The sequence below is a fragment of the Camarhynchus parvulus genome, chromosome 2 (genome assembly GCF_901933205.1).
Source record: "Camarhynchus parvulus chromosome 2, STF_HiC, whole genome shotgun sequence".
Classification (NCBI taxonomy): Eukaryota; Metazoa; Chordata; class Aves; order Passeriformes; family Thraupidae; genus Camarhynchus; species Camarhynchus parvulus.
The window spans coordinates 117,202,817-117,224,093 of NC_044572.1; the positions used below are offsets into that span (position 1 = coordinate 117,202,817).

At 40.9% G+C, this 21,277-nt stretch overlaps 1 protein-coding gene across 1 annotated transcript; it reads left to right on the forward strand.

Annotated features, from left to right (window-relative positions):
- The first annotated feature begins 452 nt into the window (after positions 1-452).
- Positions 453-21,040, forward strand: ADHFE1 (alcohol dehydrogenase iron containing 1). The gene is made up of 14 exons (XM_030943704.1): positions 453-544; positions 846-883; positions 3,770-3,813; positions 3,983-4,036; positions 5,088-5,242; positions 5,413-5,609; positions 6,015-6,092; positions 7,243-7,348; positions 8,600-8,752; positions 9,910-10,008; positions 10,946-11,024; positions 11,177-11,273; positions 14,490-14,647; positions 18,208-21,040. Exons 1-14 carry the CDS (start codon positions 489-491, stop codon positions 18,289-18,291), a joined length of 1,398 nt encoding a protein of 465 aa, XP_030799564.1. The 5' UTR covers positions 453-488; the 3' UTR covers positions 18,292-21,040.
- The last annotated feature ends 237 nt before the right edge of the window (positions 21,041-21,277 follow it).

A 21,277-nucleotide genomic window follows, 5' to 3' on the forward strand; every position in this document is an offset into this window, starting at 1 on the left:
TGACAGGAGACTCCACGACCTCCCTGGGCAGCCTATTCCAGTGCTCTGCCACCCTCAGTGTGAAGAAATTCCTCATCCGGAGGTGCAGCTTCTTGTGTTTTAGAAAAGTATTTCACTTCATTTCAGGACCATGGGTTTTTTTTTTTTATTATTTTCACTTTGCAATTCCATTACTTTCAGTATGTTTCTGTGACAAATACACAACATGCCCTCAGTCCTAATTAGATTTTAGTCGCTCTTCACTGGCATTCTGTGCTGTTTTACCAAACAGATTCTGCTTGCCTTAAAACAGGCCTGAGTTGGGTGTTGACAGCGCTGACCTTAGGGCCGTGGGCTGGGGGTGCTGAATGCGGACACTTTTCCCCTGACCAGTCCCTGTTTGGGACAGCCGTGTGCCGGGCTGTCCCGGGAGGAGGCGCTGCCGCCGGCCCGGCCCCGGCCCCGGCCCCGGCCCCGGCCCCGTTCCCGGCCGTCCCCAGATCCGGGCGATGGCGGCGGGGCGGGCGCGGGTGTCCCGCCTGCTGCGGCAGCTGGAGCGGGCGGCGTAAGTGCGGCGGGACGGGGCGCGGGGGTACCGCCGGGGGCCCTCACGGGGGTCCCTCCCGGATCCCTCCGGGGTTCCTTCCGGGGTTCCTCCCGGGGTCCCTCACGGGGCTGGGAAGCGAAAAGCGGCGGCCGCTCGGCCCCTGCGAGCCCCCCCGTGCCCGCTCCCGCTGCCCGCCGGCGGGCTCAGCTGCAGGCCCTTGGAAGGGGTGCTTACAGGAGACTTCTAGGACGTAAAGCCTTAGTTTTCTGCTTTAGTTTTCCCCCTTTAACCATACCCTTTTTTTTAACATTTTAACTAGTTGTCGGTGCCCGAGCCATGGCCACACTTATTCCCAAGGTAAGACTTAAATTTGTTTCTCCAAAATAATTCTGTAGAAGGCCGTGGCCCTGCAGAGGGTATGTATCCATGCAGCCTGGGCAGAGGGTGCAGGGAACAGCTGGGAAGGAACAGTCTAAAGGAGAAGGTGAACGGCCTGTTATTTTGCAGCTGTACAGTGCTAGGGATTATTGTTGGACAGAGTCACTGCTCCCACATGTGAAAAACGCCAGTCACTTGTTTTTAAAATTTTAAAAGTTTAATAGTAATAAAGTGGTTATAAAAATAGTAATACAATTAGAGTAATAATAATTTGGACAATTTGAATTAGGACAATATGAGACAATAGAAACAAAGAGTTACGGACGTACAGGTACCTTTTTCTGGGCAGCACGAGCCCGAAAAAGGACCCCCGTTAAAAAAGGATTAACCTTAAAAACAACAGCCTGTTGCATATTCATACACTTCATACATTATGCATAAATTCCATTCAAATACAGAATTCTGTCTGGTCAGTGTCAACTTCTTCCTCTGAATCCTTACAGCACCTTCGAGGAGGAAAGAAGTTTGTTTCTTCTGATAATGGAGCAATAAATTCTTTTTCTCTGAAAGATTTAGGTGTCCTGTGGTTGCTATCTCACTGCAAGACCTTTCTTTTAAAAAAGTATCCTCCATAGCATAATTTCTATTTTAACATTTTTTTATGACCTAAAACTATATTTAACACACTACTTAAGAGAATTAATACAGCATTACTTTGTAACACAACACATATAATATTCACTTTAATATTTGCAAAAAGCCAATCATAAAATACACCTTTTTCACACACATAAAACACAGTGACTGCCTCCTGTCCCCTCCCTCCCCATGCCATGGGGCCAGTTGATCTGAACTTTGCTCTGGCTGTCATCACCTGAACCATCTCAACTTTAGATCTGCTTTTGGATACACACATGTTGCACAAGAAAAGAAACAGGAAGATATGGATAAAAAGTAGCCTTTCACAAAGGTGTGTGTTGGCCCGGGGAATAAAATCTCCTCAGGCTTTTTATACAGTCAGTCCCAAGAAAGCAGCTCACTTAGGCCAGGATTGTGGACTGTGAGCAGGGGAGCTGTGCTGACTTACCCCAGTCAGCCTAGGAGGAGCTTCTGTTTGCATGGGCTGTAGGGAGGCTAGGAGAATAATCTGTCAGGCTCCAGATTGTTGGTAAATCTCCAGATCCACTAAATATTAGTGGTTTGAGCCATAATTTCAGTAATGTGTAACTCTAAGTAGCATGGTTTCACGTGCATAGAACACTTTGTAAAGAATTGACATTGTCATTTTACATATGGAAAAGCTATTTATATGTTCAGATACTTGTTTTGCCCAAGACCATCCATACAGCAAGATGATAGTGTAGCTGAGAAATAGAATTTCATTCTTTTGCTTGTCTGCTTGATGACCTACTCAGTCAATTCAAACTAAGCTCTTGCTAAACTTGAGTTAAGAACCCTCAAGAAGCCTGAGTTAAGAACCCTCTCTGAAAGTTTTAGGCAGCAATAGAGTCTATAGCATAGCGAGATGGTATCAGTTTAGCAAATCTCTAAATAGTGGGAACTGATTGAATAGTGGCTATAGCTGAAAAAAACCCACCAAACTTCTTTGGGTTTCTTGGCAGTGTTCAAGGAAATAGTACAATATTTGAACTCAGTAAAATTGACCCTGAAAGTTAAGTTTGGTTCAAGAATGTAACAGCAGGGTGTCTATTGTACTATCAGAAAACAAGAGAGTAAATGGTTTGGACATGTCCTTAGCCTGTCAAATTAATGACTGAAAGTACAGCAGACTCCAGCTCCAGGAGAGGTCAAACATGTACAGCCTGGCAAGAGGTGGCAATGAAAGAGCTGATAGCAGCTGGCCTGTGCCTGAATAGAAAGTACATAAAGGGTTTTAATACATCTATCTGTTACTGTTGTGGGTCAGTGCTTCAGTGCACCCCAGCGTGTCTGTAAGCCTCATTATCATGGTGTCACTCATTGGATCGGAATCCAAATTGTGTATTTTCAATTAATATAGCAGACATAAGGCATGCCTGCAGCAGGAAGAGCAGAGTGCTTTGCTTGGTGTTTTCTTGGAGAAGAATGGTCAGTTTCAGTTGATACAGTTTTCTTTACTCTATGGCAAAATCAGAATATGCCAGAAATTGAGTTTTGACAAGTCATGCAAAAATGACATGGCAGAGAGAAGCTGTGACTGAAATACTGTCCTTGTAAATATCTTCTAATTAAAGTTAATATTAACACATTGATTCTTATTTATTATTAGCAGTGCACATGGTAATTTTCTAGCAAACAATTCTGTTTCATCTGCATGTTCAGAAGGCAGAAGTAAAAAGAAGTGTAAACACCTGTTAGTATTGCTCCCATACATACATAAGGTGTTCTCTATCCAGGTGCATAAAGATTATGTCTCATGAATTTGTCTTAAACGTTGTTCCAAAGGTTACCATGTAGCCCCTAAGCATTTCTAGCGCCTCTCAGCTTGTATGTAGCAGCCTGAGTGCTCCACACATACTCAGTTCTACTTTTTTATCTGCTATTCTGCTCTTTGTAGACTGCAAGCAAACTCTCATGCAGCCTTCCTGCTAATTTATTCAGTTTTTATAAAAAATACTTAATTCTTGAAAAAACTTGAAAAACTCACTTGTTTTGTTGAATTATATGGGTCAGATCAAGTACTTGGATCATTTAATCTCATGAACAGCAAGAGATGAAATGGGTAACTGTTATCCAGGCAAGCTGAGACGACCTGTGGAAATATGTTAGTGATTCTAAAAGCAAGGGAATCTGTCAACTCTAGAGCTGAGAAACAGATTGAAATAATTTATTGTTTCCTAATCTGCTGTTTTATTTCCATTCCAGTTCCTGAACGGCCCACTCTGAGGAGTACAGACTATGCATTTGAGGTAGATTTAATAATAAAATATGTTTCATTTAAAAGTTGTACAAACAATACTTCTTGACAAATATGGCACTTAACAAATATTTACATTATCAAATATTTATATTTCACTTTGAATGAGTAGGGCCAGATGCCATTTTTGTTGAGAAAAAGAAATGTTCTTTTTTTTATAGATGGCCATTTCAAACATCCGATATGGAGAAGGAGTTACAAAAGAGATTGGCATGGTAAGCTGCTGTGGTGTGAGTCCATCCCTGGTAAAAAGTTATTTTCTGCAGGGCTGCCAGTGCTATCAATCCCCTTAATAAAGGAAAGCTTATATATGGTGTGGTCCAATGTGTCAGTGCACAAAGGTCAGAGCATACTGTTGGTTGAAGAACAGAAGCCTGGTGCATCAGTGGTGCAGTGGTATATGAAATGCAGCTCAGGGGATAATTGGGTCATTGATACTTTGCTACAAGTATGCAACAGTGTTTTTCTCTGACAGGATGTTTATTTCAGAAAGTTTTGAATCCTGCTGACTCACCAGGATTTTCTCAAGATCGCTTTCATCTTTCTAGCTCTCATTAACTCAATCAGAGACTTTCTATTATATTAGCTAGATATTCATTCAGCTCTCAGCTTGCCCTGTGTAAGTGTAGAATTTTTGTTTCAGCACTGTGAGATGGTTCACCTGAGTACATTGTTCCAGTGTGCTTTTATCACAGCCTTTTTTCATTAATCATTTTCCTCCTTTTTGGCATTTCTAGCATTAATATATCTCTTTTTTATTTGAAAATTTGTGAAGTAAAATTATAGTCAGACAGTAAATGAAATTAGACAGAACCTGTCTTTAAACAGCACTAGAATAATTTATACATATTGTATAGCTATTGTGACAACTTAGCAAAGGTTAGGATGTAGCATTATTTTTCTTCCTTTTGCCACCTCATTTTGATTTTTCATCAATAAATAAATAAATAAATATTCAGTATTTCATTTTTAATGCTGTGCTTTGGTAGGCAGTTAATGGAAACAATCTGTGAAAAGGCCTTTTTTATTCTCAAGGAACTCAGGAAAAAATACTTTAAAATTTTATTCTGCTTTCTCTATTCTACATGTGTGTGGTTAATTCTCTTTTTCTTCAGCTGATATGGTTTTAAAAATTTTGCAATAACCAATTATTTTTAAGTCAGGGTTTTATTATTATCAAATGGTTCAGTTCATTTGGATTAGTGTTTAAATAGTGATGTGTATGATTTTATACCAGTTGTTTGGTTTTTTGATTCATTATTGTAGGACCTGCAGAATCTTGGTGCTAGAAGAGTTTGTTTGATGACAGATAAAAACCTCTCCAAACTCCCTCCTGTAAATGCAGTATTGAACTCCTTGGCAAAATATGGTATAAACTTTCAAATATATGATAATGTACGTGTGGAGCCAACAGACCAAAGGTACAATTTGCTTCTGACAGTGCATTTCTCCAAGTAGTGCCTAGGCCTTTACAGGACTTCATATGGCTTTTTAAACACCTCCTTGTGGCCTGCATGCTGGTCTTAATAGTTAGTTTCCCTGTGTACTGGTTTTATCCTGACTAATTGGAAAATCTTTCTTGTGTCCTAAGTTTCCTGGATGCCATCCAATTTGCTAAAAAGGGCGAGTTTGATGCTTATGTTGCTGTTGGAGGTGGCTCTGTGATAGACACCTGCAAAGCTGCCAACCTGTATGCAGCCAGCCCTTCAGCAGAATTCCTGGATTATGTCAATGCTCCTATTGGGAAAGGGAAGCCGGTCACTGTGCCCCTCAAGCCACTCATTGCAGGTAAAGCATGAGGAGAGTCTGTGGAGAGATGGGGCAAGGGGAAGGTAAGGCATTCTACACTCCCTGATATTTCTACTGAAATCAGTTTACTGTGGCTGTTTCAGCTTCCTCTGGGCTAACTTCTCCTCTAGTTGTATTCAGCAGTCATTTTGCTGTTTAATTCAGTGGAGGTAAAATCAGAGGTTTTATCCTTACTTTGTCTTGTTTAGCTCAGCTAGACTCCTTTACTGAGAAAAGAGATCAAAGTAGCAGTTTCCCTTTGATCTCTTGGCTTTGGATCAGGGATACCTCCAAGATTTCCTGGGCCCTGTATTTTGGGTGGTGTTACTATTGTGGTTTTATTATTTAAATTGCAGTATTATACATTTCTTCTTATTTGTTGTTATCTCCATTCTTCCTTTTAAGTTCCTACAACATCTGGCACTGGAAGTGAAACCACTGGTGTTGCCATTTTTGACTTCAAAGAACTAAAAGTTAAAACCGGTAAGGTTTTGGTGCTTTATTTTGGGGTTTTTTTTGTTTGTTTTGTGGAGGTTTTTGTGTGTTATTCAAGACAATTGCTTTTCCCATGTCTGTTATTTCCCTGCCTTGAAAGGAAAGGATGCTGCATGTCATTTCAGGTGTCATTTTGTTTGATTCAACAGCCACAGGCAAATTTTAAAAGCTTAAAGGTTTCCTCCTTGAATTAAATTTATATCATATTAACATAATGAAATACCTATGTAATACAGTGGATTATAGTTTGAAGGCAAAACAGGAAACTAAAATCTTTCAAGTCCTTAAATGGCAGAAAATGTTAATTGCAAAGGAAATTTCTACTTATATTCAGGGTCAACCAACTGTTCCTTATTTCCTCTGTATTTTTCTTTCTACTTTTAAGACTTCTTTTTCTTTGTTGTGTAATTGCAACCAAATGTTCCTTTTCCTGACTTTGGCAACCTCAGGCCTGGGATGCTGTGCAAGTGAGGGACACTGTCTTCCTTTGGCCTTTTCATCCCTGGCAAATAAAGATTAAGGCTAAAATGTCATCTTGAGCTTCACAGCTGTTTAAGGTTTTGCTTCTAAACATGTGGATATTATACACCACACAGTCTGCAGAACTCAGGACCCAGATGGGTGTGCTAAGGAGACAATAGCTCGAGTTTTCTAGTCTATATGTAGTCAATCAGTCTGTCTGTCTCTCTCAGAGCTACATCTTTGCGCCCTTAACTGAAATACAAGGGCATGGTTATTACAGATGCTGAAGACAGCAATTGGCAATAACAATTGATTGCAGGTACAAACCAGTTTTGCCTTCTGCCTGTCCACAGAAGATACAAATCTAAGAATACTGCAGATGCCACAGACATCTTGCAAGGCTGCTCAGAGAGGGTTGCAAACAGAGAGAGAGAACGTTGTCTGGTAAAATCCACTTCAGGCAAAAGTCTCAAATCATGTAACTCTTTTAGACAGACTTCACCATCAGTTTACATACATAAATACTCTCTACCCTCTCCTCTCTCTCTTTGCTTTCATGTTCATAGTTTCAAATATTTTTTCCTTCCTTATTGTCATGTTTTGAACATTAAGCTTAACTTGTCCTATTGTGTTGCAAAACGTCTTTAACAGATTTTCCTCCCTTTGCACATTGCAGGTATTGCTTCAAGAGCCATTAAGCCCACGTTAGGCATCATTGATCCTTTGCACACACTGTCTATGCCTGAACGAATCGTGGCCAACAGTGGCTTTGATGTGCTTTGGTGAGTTTTCTGCATAGGCTGCTACTTGGATTTATTTAAATTTTGTATTTTTACTATGGTGATTGTAGAAAAAATGTATTTTGAGAGCACAAGAGGATAAGAGGATGAACTTTTTTCTCTGTTTGCTGTTCTTGTTAAGGTGAGCTCTGTCAGACTTTCCTCTTCCTTAGTTTCACTGCCTCCCTCAGAATGTATGGAAACAAATCCTGCATTTGCAGAAATTTGAATGTTTTTGCAGTGCACTGGAGAAATTGTTTGCTTCCAGAATAGCTGTTCAGGGAAGAGAGTCCAGGTGTCCCTTTTTAAGGGATCATGGAGATAGATGATTAATCACAATTGTAATAGCATTTATCATGAATCACAGACATGGCAGGGAATAGAGAATAAGAATTTTCTAACAAAAGCCATGATGTGTCAATAAAAATTCGCAAAAGCTTGTGAGATACTAGCAGGTCTTCACCCAGATATGGTCATCTTTGGAACCAATCTCATAGTTTGCTTTTCACTTGGCACAAAATTTTATTCATATCAAACTTAAGCTTAACTGCACAAAATGCATTGACATTTCTTTTTTGAGAGCCATAGCTTACTTTTCTTCTGGGTGCTATGTATATTTAAGTATTAGATATGTAATGAAACTGTGACTTCTCAAGCGTGGTGAAGGACCCTGGCCTGCAATGCCTCTAATGGAAAAAAGGCATTTGTTCATCATCAAACAAATGGTTTGTATGTAGTTTCGTTTATCTTAATAGAGTCATATAGGCAGTGCGTCTTCTTTATGTGGTCAGATTCATGAGTGTCTGGGAGATGAGACTATTGGCAGTTCCACTTAGCTTAAATATCACCCATAATTTTTTTAAGGTCAGTACTTCTAAAAGAAAAGTACCCTATGAAGTTTCCAGTGCTAAAGTCTCTTATGGTTCTTGTCCTACAGAAAGGAAATGCACTCATTGCACATGCACAGCCCTCTTCAGTGAAAAACACTACAGGTGCTGGTGCATCCAACCAGGCTTTTAGCAGGTGTGAGCTGATAGAAGGGGACTGTGTTTAGATTGCCTTCTGTGCATGTGTGGGAGAGGAAGTGCTCTGGAGGTGCTGGCCCAGCATTCTTCCACTGTCTGTGAGATTGTATTTCTTGTTTCAGCACCCGTTGGACATCAGAAATAAAAAAGAACCTGCTTTCAAAGGACAGCAGGGCAGTAAAAGGGAGCTCTCCCCCTTAAGTAATTAATTTCTCCATCTTTCTGTTAGCCATGCCCTGGAGTCGTACACTGCTCTCCCTTACCACCAGCGCAGGCCCTGCCCCTCCAACCCCATCGAGCGGCCCGCCTACCAGGGCAGCAACCCCATCAGCGACGTCTGGGCTCTGCACGCTCTGAGAATTGTCGCTAAATACCTGAAAAGGTAACAGACTTAACAGCCATCCCCTCTGCGGGGTGCTCAGTACACAGTGCCCCAAAGGGAGTGCCTGCAAGAATGGACATTTTAGGCTGGGATGAGGCAAGCTGCAACATTAAGCTTTTGTTTTCTAGATTTTTATTAAATAAAGCAAAATAGTTTTCTGATAAAATTCCAAATTTCAGATAAAATTGGGATTAGTAGTTTGTCTTGAGGAGGTAGCTTTTTAATGCTTCTGTGAATCTGTTCTTGAAGTCCTCAGTTAAAGGTATTTCAAGCTGTTCAGTTAATATGGGAGGAGAATTTACTTTTCTTTTTTTCAAGAACTTCCTTTCTATGACAGTATAAGGGGAATATGTAACAAACTGAATAAAATACTGCTGATGTTATTTCTGTGGCCTTCAGTGTAAATTAAGATACTTGCACACCCATCAAGAAGGTAATGACATGCAATTATGAATGTGCAAAAATATGCATTTATTGCAAGCCTGCTCATTCTTAGAAGACCTTCAGTTTAGAATAGGTATTGCCTTAGCTGGGGGTTGGTTTTGATCTCTGCCAATAAAGTTTTAGCCTCTTTACAGCTTTTGCATATCATTTGCACTTCTATTAACGATCAGTGTGGGGTTTTTTTGAAAAATCTTTTCCCAGTACCTCGTGAGTCAAAATGGTTTTTGTTCCATCTATTCATGAGGCATTTTCTCCTTACTGTCAAACTGCCCAAGAATCCTGAGGCATAGGAAGGCAGGGAATCCTGTCTTCTTCCCACAGAGGTGGTGGGGTCTAGGGCACCACCTAATGAGATGGTGAGAAAGCTGGAGTGATCCTGGAGCCATACATAGAATTTACCAAAGATTCTAACTGGAATTTTTTAATTCACCACTGAATTGAATATGGTTAAATCCACTCTATTTACTTGTTTTTTGGAAAAGTGAAAGGAAGCTTGCCCTTCAGTGAACCGGTATGATCTACATAAGTGATCCAGATGCAGGCTTATTCTTTTACCGAAGCGTGACTTGATTCCATTTCCACCATTTTAATCTCAGCTTATCTTTTAGATTTTTTGTGTATCTGTCCATAAAGAAGCCCTCTCTCCCTTCTCCCTCCTGAATCACCAATCTGTTTGTGAATTCACTGGTACCATTTGCCTCCATGGTGCACAGAGCCATCAGAAACCCCGAAGACCGTGAAGCAAGAGCCAACATGCACCTGGCAAGTGCTTTTGCTGGTATTGGCTTTGGCAATGCTGGTGTCCATCTCTGGTGAGTACAGAGAAATAGTAACCCCATCTGAGGTCAGCTTACAGCTAGTGTTTGTTTCAGATTGTCAAAGATGCTGCTGCCCTTGTTGCTGAATGTAGACTAAGGGATTGTAGCCTGGCCTGTGATGCTGAAGGACCTGTGTGTTGTGACAAAGTGGTGGGCTCCTGTCATTTATGTGTGTAAGGATTGTGTATTCTTGGGCTGTGATACTCAAAAACAGTCACGTGAAAATTACAAAACACAGCCTTCTTTACCTTCCTTGGTAGCAAAAACAAGAGTAAAAAAGTCAATGACATTTATGATGTTAGATTCCGTGCCAGCTGTTCCGCAGTGAGACAGCGATGATGTAATCCTGAGTTTTTCCTGCACTGATGCAATTATCTGTAAGTTGTCTGTGGGATAGGCAATCAGCAGTCTGAAATGAGCTGTAATTAATATTGCAAGGCAATATAGTGTCATTTGGATGAAAATCTTAAAGAAGCAAAGCCTAAAAGTGAATTGTGTACAGAAGTTATTAGCAGTCATTCTCTTCAGAGACCTTTCTTTCATTCCTTTTCTTTGAGCAAGTCTACTTTTATAATTATATCTTAAAGTTTCTTTTTTTCAGACAGTGTGGACACATAGGTATGCAGACTATGATATTTTTGGCATATTTACATTACTTTAGGAACTGAAGATCTTTCAGTTCAGTCAGTGAAGTAATATAACTTCACCCTCACCAAGTAAGGAGGTACTGTTTTTTCCAGCTAGGTCCCTGAGGTGCAGAGGGATGAGGGTTTTCTGTACCTAACATCCACATCATACCTGTCAATACCTTCTGAGAATCTGTACTGAAGAGACTTGCATACTGAAAACTGACCACAGAAGGGACTGAACACAAATTTTCCAAATACCGGGAGAGCTGCCCTAACCACTCTCTCTCTGCTCTCTGTTCCAGCCATGGAATGTCTTACCCTATTTCTGGTTTGGTGAAAACTTACAAACCAAAGGATTATAATGTGGATCACTCTTTAGTGGTAAAACTTGTTTATTTTGGGGGTTTTTAATATACATTTCAAATATCTGTTATCTGTCATTAATGAGCATTAAAGTCCATTGAAGTTAAAAGTGCATGTCCTCTTGACGTGTTTTATTTTTTTTTCTTTTTTTTTTTTTTTTTTTTCCCCAGCCTCATGGCCTTTCTGTGGTGCTGACATCCCCAGCAGTGTTTGCTTTCACAGCACAGATGCATCCTGAACGGCATTTAGAAGCTGCAGAGATTCTAGGTAGGAACCTCTGTAGGTACAGTTCTCGCGTACAAATGGAATTCTTTCCAAAATTACATTTTGAGATTGAAAAAAGCTGTGTGCAAGCAATTGTCATTGGTTGCTGGGAGGGGTTTAAGTTTAGAAAACACGATTGTGGAATTAGATGTCACACAAATTAGATAGAATAATGCTGAATTTTGATATTGTATGATGTGATTAGAGGAGCAAGCTGGAGAAATCCGATTCTTGGCTAGAAAAGTGGACAGCTGACATTAACTGGAGGTCTGTTGCAAATCAAACAAGAGTAGCTGTGATTGGCACAACTCTTGTCACTTAATGAAGAGTAGTTATTACAAAGTGAACCAGTACTCAGGGGCATTTGTTGGCTAAAAGGAAGTATTTTCCCTAACAAATTCCCTGCTGTGGCAGTGAATTAGAACAGTGATATTTTGAATCACTCCTGCTCTTTTTTCCATGGCACACAGCTGTGGGTTTTGGTCTTTCTAATGTAGGCCTAAGCTTGTTTGTAGGTGTTGGAATTTCTCAGTGGCTGATGCCAAGGGAAAGCTTTTCCTGGAGTAGCTCTTCTGTGGACACATATGTAATGGCTAAAAAGAGATTAATGAACAAAATGGCCTTTTCTGCTTTTTAGCAGAATAAACGTGAATGCTGCAAGCTGACAGCTCATTTAAAGGTTATTTTGTCATACAGTGCCTTGTTATGTTACAGCCCATCACCAAAGGGTGTCCTAAGAGAAAGGATAGCTCTTAATTATACCTCCAGCATGACTGTGTGCAATAAACCAGCTTCCAGTGATGTAGTCTCAGAGCTGTTAGCAGTCTGGCTGTGACAGCATGGCTCTGCACTGAGCTAATTTATTTGTCTAAGGTCAGGGGCTTTGCCTGCACTAAGTTTGTGTCGTGGCTACACTGCTGCTAAAACACATGCTGGCCAAGGAACAGTCACAGCCACATGCACAGCAGTGCAGGCAGTGGAGAAAAAGTGGTTAGGTCAACTCTCTTGGTATTTGGAAAATTTGTGTTCAGTCCCTTGTATGGTCAGCCTTCTGTATGCAAGTCACAGCAGTCCAGTCACATGTATGACCTGCTTTTGTAAGTAATCTCAAAGCAGTGGGGATCTCAAGAAGAATGGGACTTTAATATAGACATTTTACAGTATTTTATACATAGTATAAATATTTTATATATGCTGTATTATTTTATAGTATTTTATATATTTTATAGTACTTTATAGAGGATGTAAAACAACATGGTCAGAAAAACTACATTGGGTGAAAGTTCTGTTTATTTCATAAACAGTCTGTGAGGTTGTTCAGGCTTCCTCTAAAGTATGCTGTCCTGCCTATGGTCAAAACCAAAACACAAACTTAGCTGGAGTCATATACTGAGCTAATAAATATCTGTGTTCCTACAGCAATAACAGACAACTAAAATTAGTTGAACAAAATGTGTCTGCATAACTGGTCAGCACAGCATAGCAGAAATTTTCAGCTCTGGCTCTTGTTTTAAAACAAGTGACTGAAAAGCTTTTCCCTTAGGTTTTGTGGTATTAACTTCTGCCATAAATTGTGTCTCTAAAAGTTCTGTTAATTTTCTCAGTAGAAAGTTTAACTACGTCATTGTGTGCCTTGCTGGAAAGGGATTCTGCTGAAAACATGTCACGTGGGATTGAATTTATTAATTCCCATCTGGGGTGTTTACTTCTGAGTCCACTCCAGAGTCCAACTGACTACAGTAGCTGATTCAAATCTGTCATGTTGCCAAATGCAATGACTAAGAAAGTATTTTATGACATGAAGCAGATTACTAAATAGTTATGTTGTGTGTATGTACAGCTGTGAATTTGGGTACAGCTAGAAAAAGTCTAATACCTCCCTGGATGGATTCCTAAACAGTTGAAATAGGTGTGCATGTGGCCAGAGATTTTCTAACAGCAATTAAAGACTGATGAATCTTTTAAGCTGAGCAAAAAGAAAGTACTAGAACTATAGTAATATTTTAAAACTTCCAACCACATTTACTGTCATATTTTCTCCTCCTCCCTTTCCCTTTTACTTTACCATCTGAAGATAGAGGTTTCATGTCTTTTTGCTGTGGAGTTACCCCTCCACAGCAAAACCCAGGATAAACTCAGACTTCATGGCATAGCCCCAATAGCACAAGACTTTGTACAAGACTCTCTCATATCTTATCTATAATTTTTTCCCAGACATTATTTACTACATTACTGCCAGCCTTACTACCTGAATATCTGAGCTCTTCAAGTGAGCTTGTAGGTCTGCTGTTCACTTAACTCCCTTTGAATGTTACACTGAGCTGTGTGAGGATCACAGAAGGTATTTTTCCTGTAGCTATGTATTGCTCTTACTCATCTCTCAGTGTGGCACTTGGACCTAACATAGTTCTGCTGTAACATCACTGAGGTCACACAGAGAACCAATTTAGCTCAGGTTACTTTGAAAGAAATCATATGGAGGAACTTGGGTCTCCTGTTTGGACACACTTTTATTATTACTTTTATGTAAGTCCTGAACATTCGTTGAAGAAGGGAACGCGAGCTATTCTGTAAGAAATATTTATAATCTTTCATTTTGTATTGGTGTTTTCATTACTGTTCAGTAGTTGTCTCAAAGAGAGCAGTTCCTCCTCTTCAGTTCTACAGTACCCTACACAAGTCAGTGCATATTCAAACAGCAATAAATTTAGAATTTACTCAGCGTGCTGAACACTGCCCTGCTGTCTCCTGCCTTTTTCAGCCCACATGCTGTAGTCCTCTCTGTCGATGTGTAATTGAACAGAACAGTCCTCTAGATGTCAGCAAACTCAAGGCCTTAAAATGAAGTTAGCATTTGGCACACTGTCCATACAAATAAATACCACTGATGTTCATGCATTAGCTGCTTTCCTCCCGGCAGTTAGTCAGACTCAAAAGTGCTTCTCCCTGTGAGCACAGAGGGAAAGGAAGTTAACCTCATGTGGCAGTTAGTCTTTCTGGCAGCAGTTAATGTGCCTCTGATCTTGTTTTATTTCACCTTTCACAAACCATTCCAACTGTAAAATGAGGACTGATTCCTCTTTTTACTCCATGTTGCTTTTAGGGCAGGGGCTGTTATGTATGGATATGTATTCAGCTGATATTATGATTAAATTAAGTCCAGGACAGGCTTCCTCTGCTCTCTCCACCCTACAGTCAAGGCATTATGTCTTATTTTAGGAGCTGACATCCGCACTGCCAGAATCAAAGATGCTGGGCTTATTTTGGCAGACACTCTCCGGAAATTCCTATTTGATCTGAATGTTGATGATGGCTTGGCTGCAATTGGTTATTCCAAAGCAGACATCCCTGCATTAGTCAAAGGCACTCTGCCTCAGGTAAGACAGAGAGCAAAACAGTTTTTCTTGTCAAATAAAATAGAACAGATTTTGGAAAAAAACCAGAAGTCTTCTTTTCCAGCAAGTTTTATTTCTATTCCTGCATGAAAATTATTTGAATGGAGAAAATTATGGATAGTCAACTGTATATTGTTTCACTCCACAGCTTAGGTTTTTCTTTTCAGTGGGATGGAGTGCATGCTGCAGTTTTCACATGGATACGGAAAAAAAGGGCTAAGTGTTTGGTTTGCTTTTTTTTAATGTTACAGTTTTAAAAAGAGGATGTTTTTCATAGGCCTGTGATCTTTGTAGTAAATACTGCTTTTTTCATAACTACCTCTCTTAATTATGTGTGCAGGTGGTCTATAGATAAAGCCTTAATACCAAGTGCTATCTGGTAAGAATGATCAAACTCACTTTGCATTAAACTTTCCATGTTGAGAAGTTGCATTTTTCTTCGCAGATGGCTTTTTTGTTACATTGACCCCCATCAGAATTTGAAATAAGGTCCCCTGGGATGATATAGATTAAACTTGTAATACCCTTTATTGTTTCAGTGCCCACAAAGACACTGCAAAAAGCAACACACCACTCTTAAAGCAAAATCCAGAGTCTTCCTTGTCAAAAGACAGTTTGATTCATATGATACAAACCTAGTATTTGTTCCCACCAAGTTGCAAGGGAAATATATACTATGGAGAAAGTGAAAATTTTTTAGGCCAAAAAGTTATTCACTTTTTACAGCAGATCCTGCATTGTTCTTCTCACTCATAAATCTCAGACCACCTTAGAACAGTTACATTAACAATAAATATTAATATTACTATTTTATACCTGAGACACTGACACAAAGGTGCAACTACTTAGGATCATGCACAACAGAGCAGTGACAAAGTCAGAAAGAAAACTAAGGTCTCTGAGCACCCATGAAGTAGGTTATGCATGTGCATTGTTATGGGGCATTTGGAGGGTTTGTTTTGATAAACATGTTTCTTTAAAACAAACATTGAATGCAAGTTTTGGTTAGCTGGGGAAGGGTTCTTCACCAAAAGATGTTTTTCTGTCTTCTTATGGCATTGGTGATTCATTGTACTGTGTAAAATGAGATGACCTAATAGTTTCTCAGCCCTTATTTTTTGGTATGAGATGTAACATGATGCAAATGTATCAGTGTTCCTTAACAATCTGTTAGTAACCACGGGTTAATCCATACAGTTTATTTTTTGGTATAATTTTTTTGCTTTTCATCTTGCAGTAAGTTTGCTTTATAATACAGCAATGGCCCGTTCACATCAGGAAAGCAATGTGGTGCAGTGGTGATAGCACTAAAAAGTTTGCCAAGTATATTCCATGCCATTAAGTGCAGGCTGCAGGGAAAAATGTAATCTGACTGTTGGGATTTGGGGTGGGAGCTCTGTTGGGACAGACATCCAGGCTTGAAGTTAAAACAGAATTTTATTTCCCTTCCTAAGTGAGGCTGTTGAAATTGATCTTGTTTACAGAGAGCAGTTATTCTAGCAAAGATGCTGTCTCAAAGTTCAGGGTGGCTGGGTGGTGGTATTTGAGAGGAGATGGGGTCACTGAAAATAAGAGATTGTGGAAGGGCTGTTCTCTGTCCACCCACCCCCTGCAGACATCCCAGAGGCAGCTACAGTGGGGCTGAGGCAGTGATGAGTCCAGAGCTGCTGGGTTTGGCACAGGACCAGGATGCACTGAGTCAGACTGAGGGAGCCAGGGCCTCACTGTCTGGGCACCAGCAAAGATCAGCAAGCTTGTGCTGAGGTAGTGATGGTGCCTCTGTGTCCAGGCACACGGGAGGAGCACCCATTTGCAGCCTTCTGTCACCAGAGCTGGGAAATGCTCCAGTCTGTCAGGCTGTCAGGCTGGCTGTCTCCTGTCACCCCCTGTGATTTTACAGATAAATCCAGACATCTCAGTGCACAGAGCTGCAAAACTGGCTTTGGTCCAGACAGTCCTAATATGATGAATTTATGAATACTTGAGCACTGTGTTGTTATATTTTGCATATTATGAGTCTGAAAAAAACAACACACTATTGCCCTGGTGCTGTTTGAATTTTCCATTTGGTTTCAAAACTGCATAGAAGAATCTTAGTCTTCTCTTTGGCTGGATCTCTGTGTGTAGCAGCACTGGTGTCAGCAGTGGGGAGAGAGGTACCATTTTATTGCCACTTATGCACCAGTGAATCTTCTGTAGGTAAAATTATGCACACAGAGCTGCACTTCTCAGACTCCTCACAAGCCATGCTAACCATGATTATGAGCTGTGAATACCTCACAGCTGACTTCTCACCACTGTTTCACGTTGATTTGGCAGTGTGGTGGCCTGGCTTGCCGTGTGACCACATCCAGCCTGCCACAGTCGCATCCCGCGCGCCGGGGGAAGCGCGCGGCTGCAGCCCTGTGCTGTGGCATCGCCCTGCTTCCAGGGGGCTCAGCTGAGCCTCCTGCCCAGGCAGGGCACTGGGGAGCCCCTTCCCCTGCATACCACTCCCTGCCTCAGGCAAGGACCTCAGCAAATGATATCCACTGTCCACATGTGAAAAAAGGGGGAACTGTAAAGCTGGAGGGCAGTGTCTTCCACAAGGGAGATGTTCAAACAGGTTGCAGCAGAGGAAACTCTCTCTTGCCAAAACACACTTCATCTAAAGATAATGTGTTCCTAGTATGGGCCTGGATTCTGTCTTTGCAGACATCTCTAACTCTCCCCGGTATTTCGGTAAATGTTTAAATCATTGGTTGTTGACAACATGAAAGTTCTAATCATGACCAGTATGAGTACACTGATGTTGGGCCCTTTCAGCTGACTGTTCCTGCAGTAACTGGGTATCTACACCTATGCAGCTCCTCATCCTCAGTAGCACAGGGCTTTTCTGAATTGCAGCCTCTGCCTTGGTGCTTATTTTGTCAAGCAGAGCACTAAAACACGTACCTGAGTTTCATTGCAGTCCCTGGGGCTTTAGCACCTGAACGTTCTGTTGAATCAGTGTCCAAATGAAGACCAACCACAATTCCTTTGTATTCTGATTCTGAGATATGGGGCTGTTTATTAAGCAGTTTCATAGTTTTCCTTTGCTGTGTCTCTTTTTCAGAGTCTGACTTACAAGTGCTGTTTATTCTCCCCATTTACAGCAGCTCCTGGGCCTTGAGAGGTGTAGTATTTTGAAAGTCTTGGTCCCTAAAACTCCATCTCCTTGTTCAGTGCTGGCAAATTAATTTTAAAATGGACTATATTCTCAGGATAATGTCCTCCAGTGTACTGACATCTGTGATGGAGAAGGCCTGTGTTTGCTGTGCTTGACTCGGAAACTGAACAGCATTCTGATCTTGCTTCTGTGTATTTAATTACAGGGAATTTTAGCTTATGTGTTCTTGAAAGTACTGTACAGTTGATGATGCTTCAATTTAATTACTTGATTACTTATTTTGCAAAACTTTATTATTCCCTGTGAAGGATATTAGTACAGAGACACAGTCACCTACTGTTTCATTAATTTTATTGGTATCCATTTATAATCCAGTTTTTCTTTCATCTTGCAGGAGAGAGTGACTAAACTATCACCACGTCCCCAAACAGAAGAAGACTTATCTGCTCTCTTTGAGGCTTCCATGAAACTTTATTAGCTTAAACATGTTCTGGAAAGTGTGGTCTATTCTAACACAGAGGTAGTTTCTCATAGATACGGGACTGAATTTCTTTAGAGCATGGAAGAATTTGAGTAGCTTTGACTTCTGTTCCATTGTACACTGCCAAAAGATCACGTAATTCATCTTTAACTAAACACTGCTTTGAAGTGAGGACTTGACTGTGGTTTCTTTCTTGCTCAGTTGTCAGTGACATGGACTTGCATAAAAGTTGGAGCAGATTTCTTGCATTACTGAAGACTTTTTTGTGGTTCAGAGGTGGTCAAAGGTGTAAAAATGTTCTAAAGGATATTTCAAGCTATTTTGCAAATTATGCTTCTATTTAAATTATCCATATTTTGTTTTAAAAAGTCATGCTAGCTAAGAAATAATGAAGGTCATTTTTAATTAGGGAGGGGAAGTCCCCTGCAGAAAATGTCAGCTTACTGTATTCTGTTCTGCTTTATCATCTTTTTACCATCTGGCTTTGCTAAGAAGGCTGTTGAACTGGGGTGCTTTCTCATTGTTTGATTAGGAAAAATCTGCACACTTCATAGCTGTCTGTAAAAGACTGCTTGGAAATTTGGTTTGAGTTAAAATTCTGACAGATATTGTCATACATTTATCTTTCCTCTTATAATCTCTATAATTGTCATATATTTATCTTTCCTTTTATGTTCTATATGAGGTGCTCTGTATGAGGAGCAAAACCAAAGTAAAGCATGGTCACACACTCAACAGGAACCATATAACAGCAAGACAGCATCCATCATGGTCATTCTGTCTGTCTGGAGGCAACATCCCCCCTTTGCTGCTGTGTTCTGTGGAAGGAAGCTCTCAACTGTATCTTGCTTTGCTGTGAATCAATTGCTTCTGCTGAGCATCAGTTGCTTCTGCTGAGCTCCTGCAGGTGCTGTCCCTGAGAGTGCAGCCACCAGCTTGAGGAAGTGGCTGTGTGCTGTGGTTCAGTATTAAAAAGAGGTGGTGAAGCATTTGGCTGCAGAGAGCCCCACAGGGAGCACTGGTTAAATGTGGGAAGGAGCGAGCACCTTCCGAGCAGTTAACCAGCTGGTTGGCTGTCAACTGAGAAAGGGAAGTGGGGCAGGGAGAAAGGAAACTAACATTTTAATATTATTTTCCTGTATTTAAAAAGTCCACGTGGTTGTGTGTACAGTTTGTTTCAATCAGATTCTGCTTCATGTTGGACTCTTTGAGCATCTGATTCATGCTGCTACCACAGCACAAGACAAATGAGAGAAGAGCCCCGTGGCTTCTGGGGTGCATATTTCTTTCTGCTGGGGAGGGAGCACTTTTCACTCACCCTGCTGAAGTAGAAGGCTGTATGCTTGCACCTTTGCATTTGTGTATTTGTCTGATCAAGCTAGTGCTGTCCTAGCATCTGAGGACAGATGTGTACTGGATATTGACACTGGATCCATTCCAGGCCTGTTAAAGCAGCTGGATGGATACTGGTTGTTTTTAGCATCAGAATGGATTTGGTGGCCGTTGGACTGCACTGCCACTGTGTGATACACATGTGATTCCATGTCCTTCTGAACCTTCCCCTCTGCTGAAATTGCCCACAAGTACCTCTGTCATGAAGGCTGATGTTGTAATAACAAGGGATTTATTTCATTATGTTGTGCAAAGTTGATATATTTAGAAAAAAAGAAAAATGTCAAAACCTTTTGCCCAACCCTGTTGTAAAGTCAGGCTGGATGAGGCTCTGTACCCAGTCTAGTGAAAGATGTTCCTGCCCATGGCAGGGAGGTTAGAACTAGATCTTTAAGATCTCTTCCAGCCCAAACCATTCTATGGTTCTGTATAAACTTTTGGCCTGTTTTATCTTTCCCCTCCTGTTTTTCTCCTATCTGTGGTAGCAATACAGATTCATGAAGAGACAATCTTTTTGTCCAGGAGCCTAATTCATGGCAGTCCTGCTGTGTTTGGAGGGAATATACTGTCTGGGGAGCTGAGCAGCATGTGACTTCATCACTGCAGCAGAGCACTTTGATGGGAATGCTTTGGGAAGTAGGATAACTTCTTCCAGCACACTTCTTATCTGCCTTTTATGCCCGTATGGCAATTATTGGCAGGCTGCAGTTCTGTCAACTGACAGAACCTCACACTTAACTTCCTGTACCAGGTAACCTGCAGCTCCTGGTGGCTTATAAAATAAACCTCATACCCCCTTTGATACCCATATTTTACAGATGAGACCACGGAGTTTATGTAATACCTAACACAAGCAGATGGTGCTGTAACAGGGGACATTTCTGTTTTCCACACCTCTTTGGCTGCATCAAGGTCTTCAACTGCCTTAAATTGGTTGTGAAATCTCTCCCACAGACATCAGCTACATGTGAAAATCTGCATCATGGACATCAGTCTTTACCACCAATTATTAGTTACTAGTAGGGATTTTCTGAGGAAAAATCAAGAGAGCTCAAGTAGCCACAGAATGCTGGATGTGAGTGATGATGTGACAGGGTGTCACATCCTGGCTCCTGGGCAGTGGTAGTTTTATTCACAACTGAAGAGCTACATGGGGTTTTTCATGTATTATCTCACTAAATTACTCTGTACTGGTATTTCTTTGGGAGTTGGGGTAACACTGTGAGTGCCCAGTGGTGGCTGGGCCTGTGTGTGAAATCTGGGAGGCTTGTTCTTGTGGCTCCTGTTACTGCTGTGCTACTCAAACCCTCAGTGCTGGATCTGTTAGTTTAGATTGTGCTGAAATGCAAATAACAGAAATAAAGTTTGTTTGAGAGCAGCATTTAACTCTGTATTCTCTGAGCTCTGTGCAGGTAAACACAACCCAAAACCTGGCCCTTGTGATCACTCACTCAGTCCATTTGCATTTATTAGATTAGCTCTGGGGAGCAAGTATGAACAAGTGCACATGTAGTGCTGGTGGAAATAGTTTACCAGCAGGAATAGTTTTATCTGGAGTACCAAATGAAAAACTCACTCACTTCACAAGGTA

What these genes read in the sequence shown, in the direction of transcription:
- ADHFE1 (XM_030943704.1), top strand. Translation starts at nt 489, where the DNA reads ATGGCGGCGGGGCGGGCGCGGGTGTCCCGCCTGCTGCGGCAGCTGGAG. An exon ending in GTGGAGCCAACAGACCAAAG is followed by an intron (nt 5,243 to 5,412) that starts GTACAATTTGCT and finishes TTGTGTCCTAAG; the next exon opens with TTTCCTGGATGCCATCCAAT. An exon ending in TCAAAGGCACTCTGCCTCAG is followed by an intron (nt 14,648 to 18,207) that starts GTAAGACAGAGA and finishes TTCATCTTGCAG; the next exon opens with GAGAGAGTGACTAAACTATC.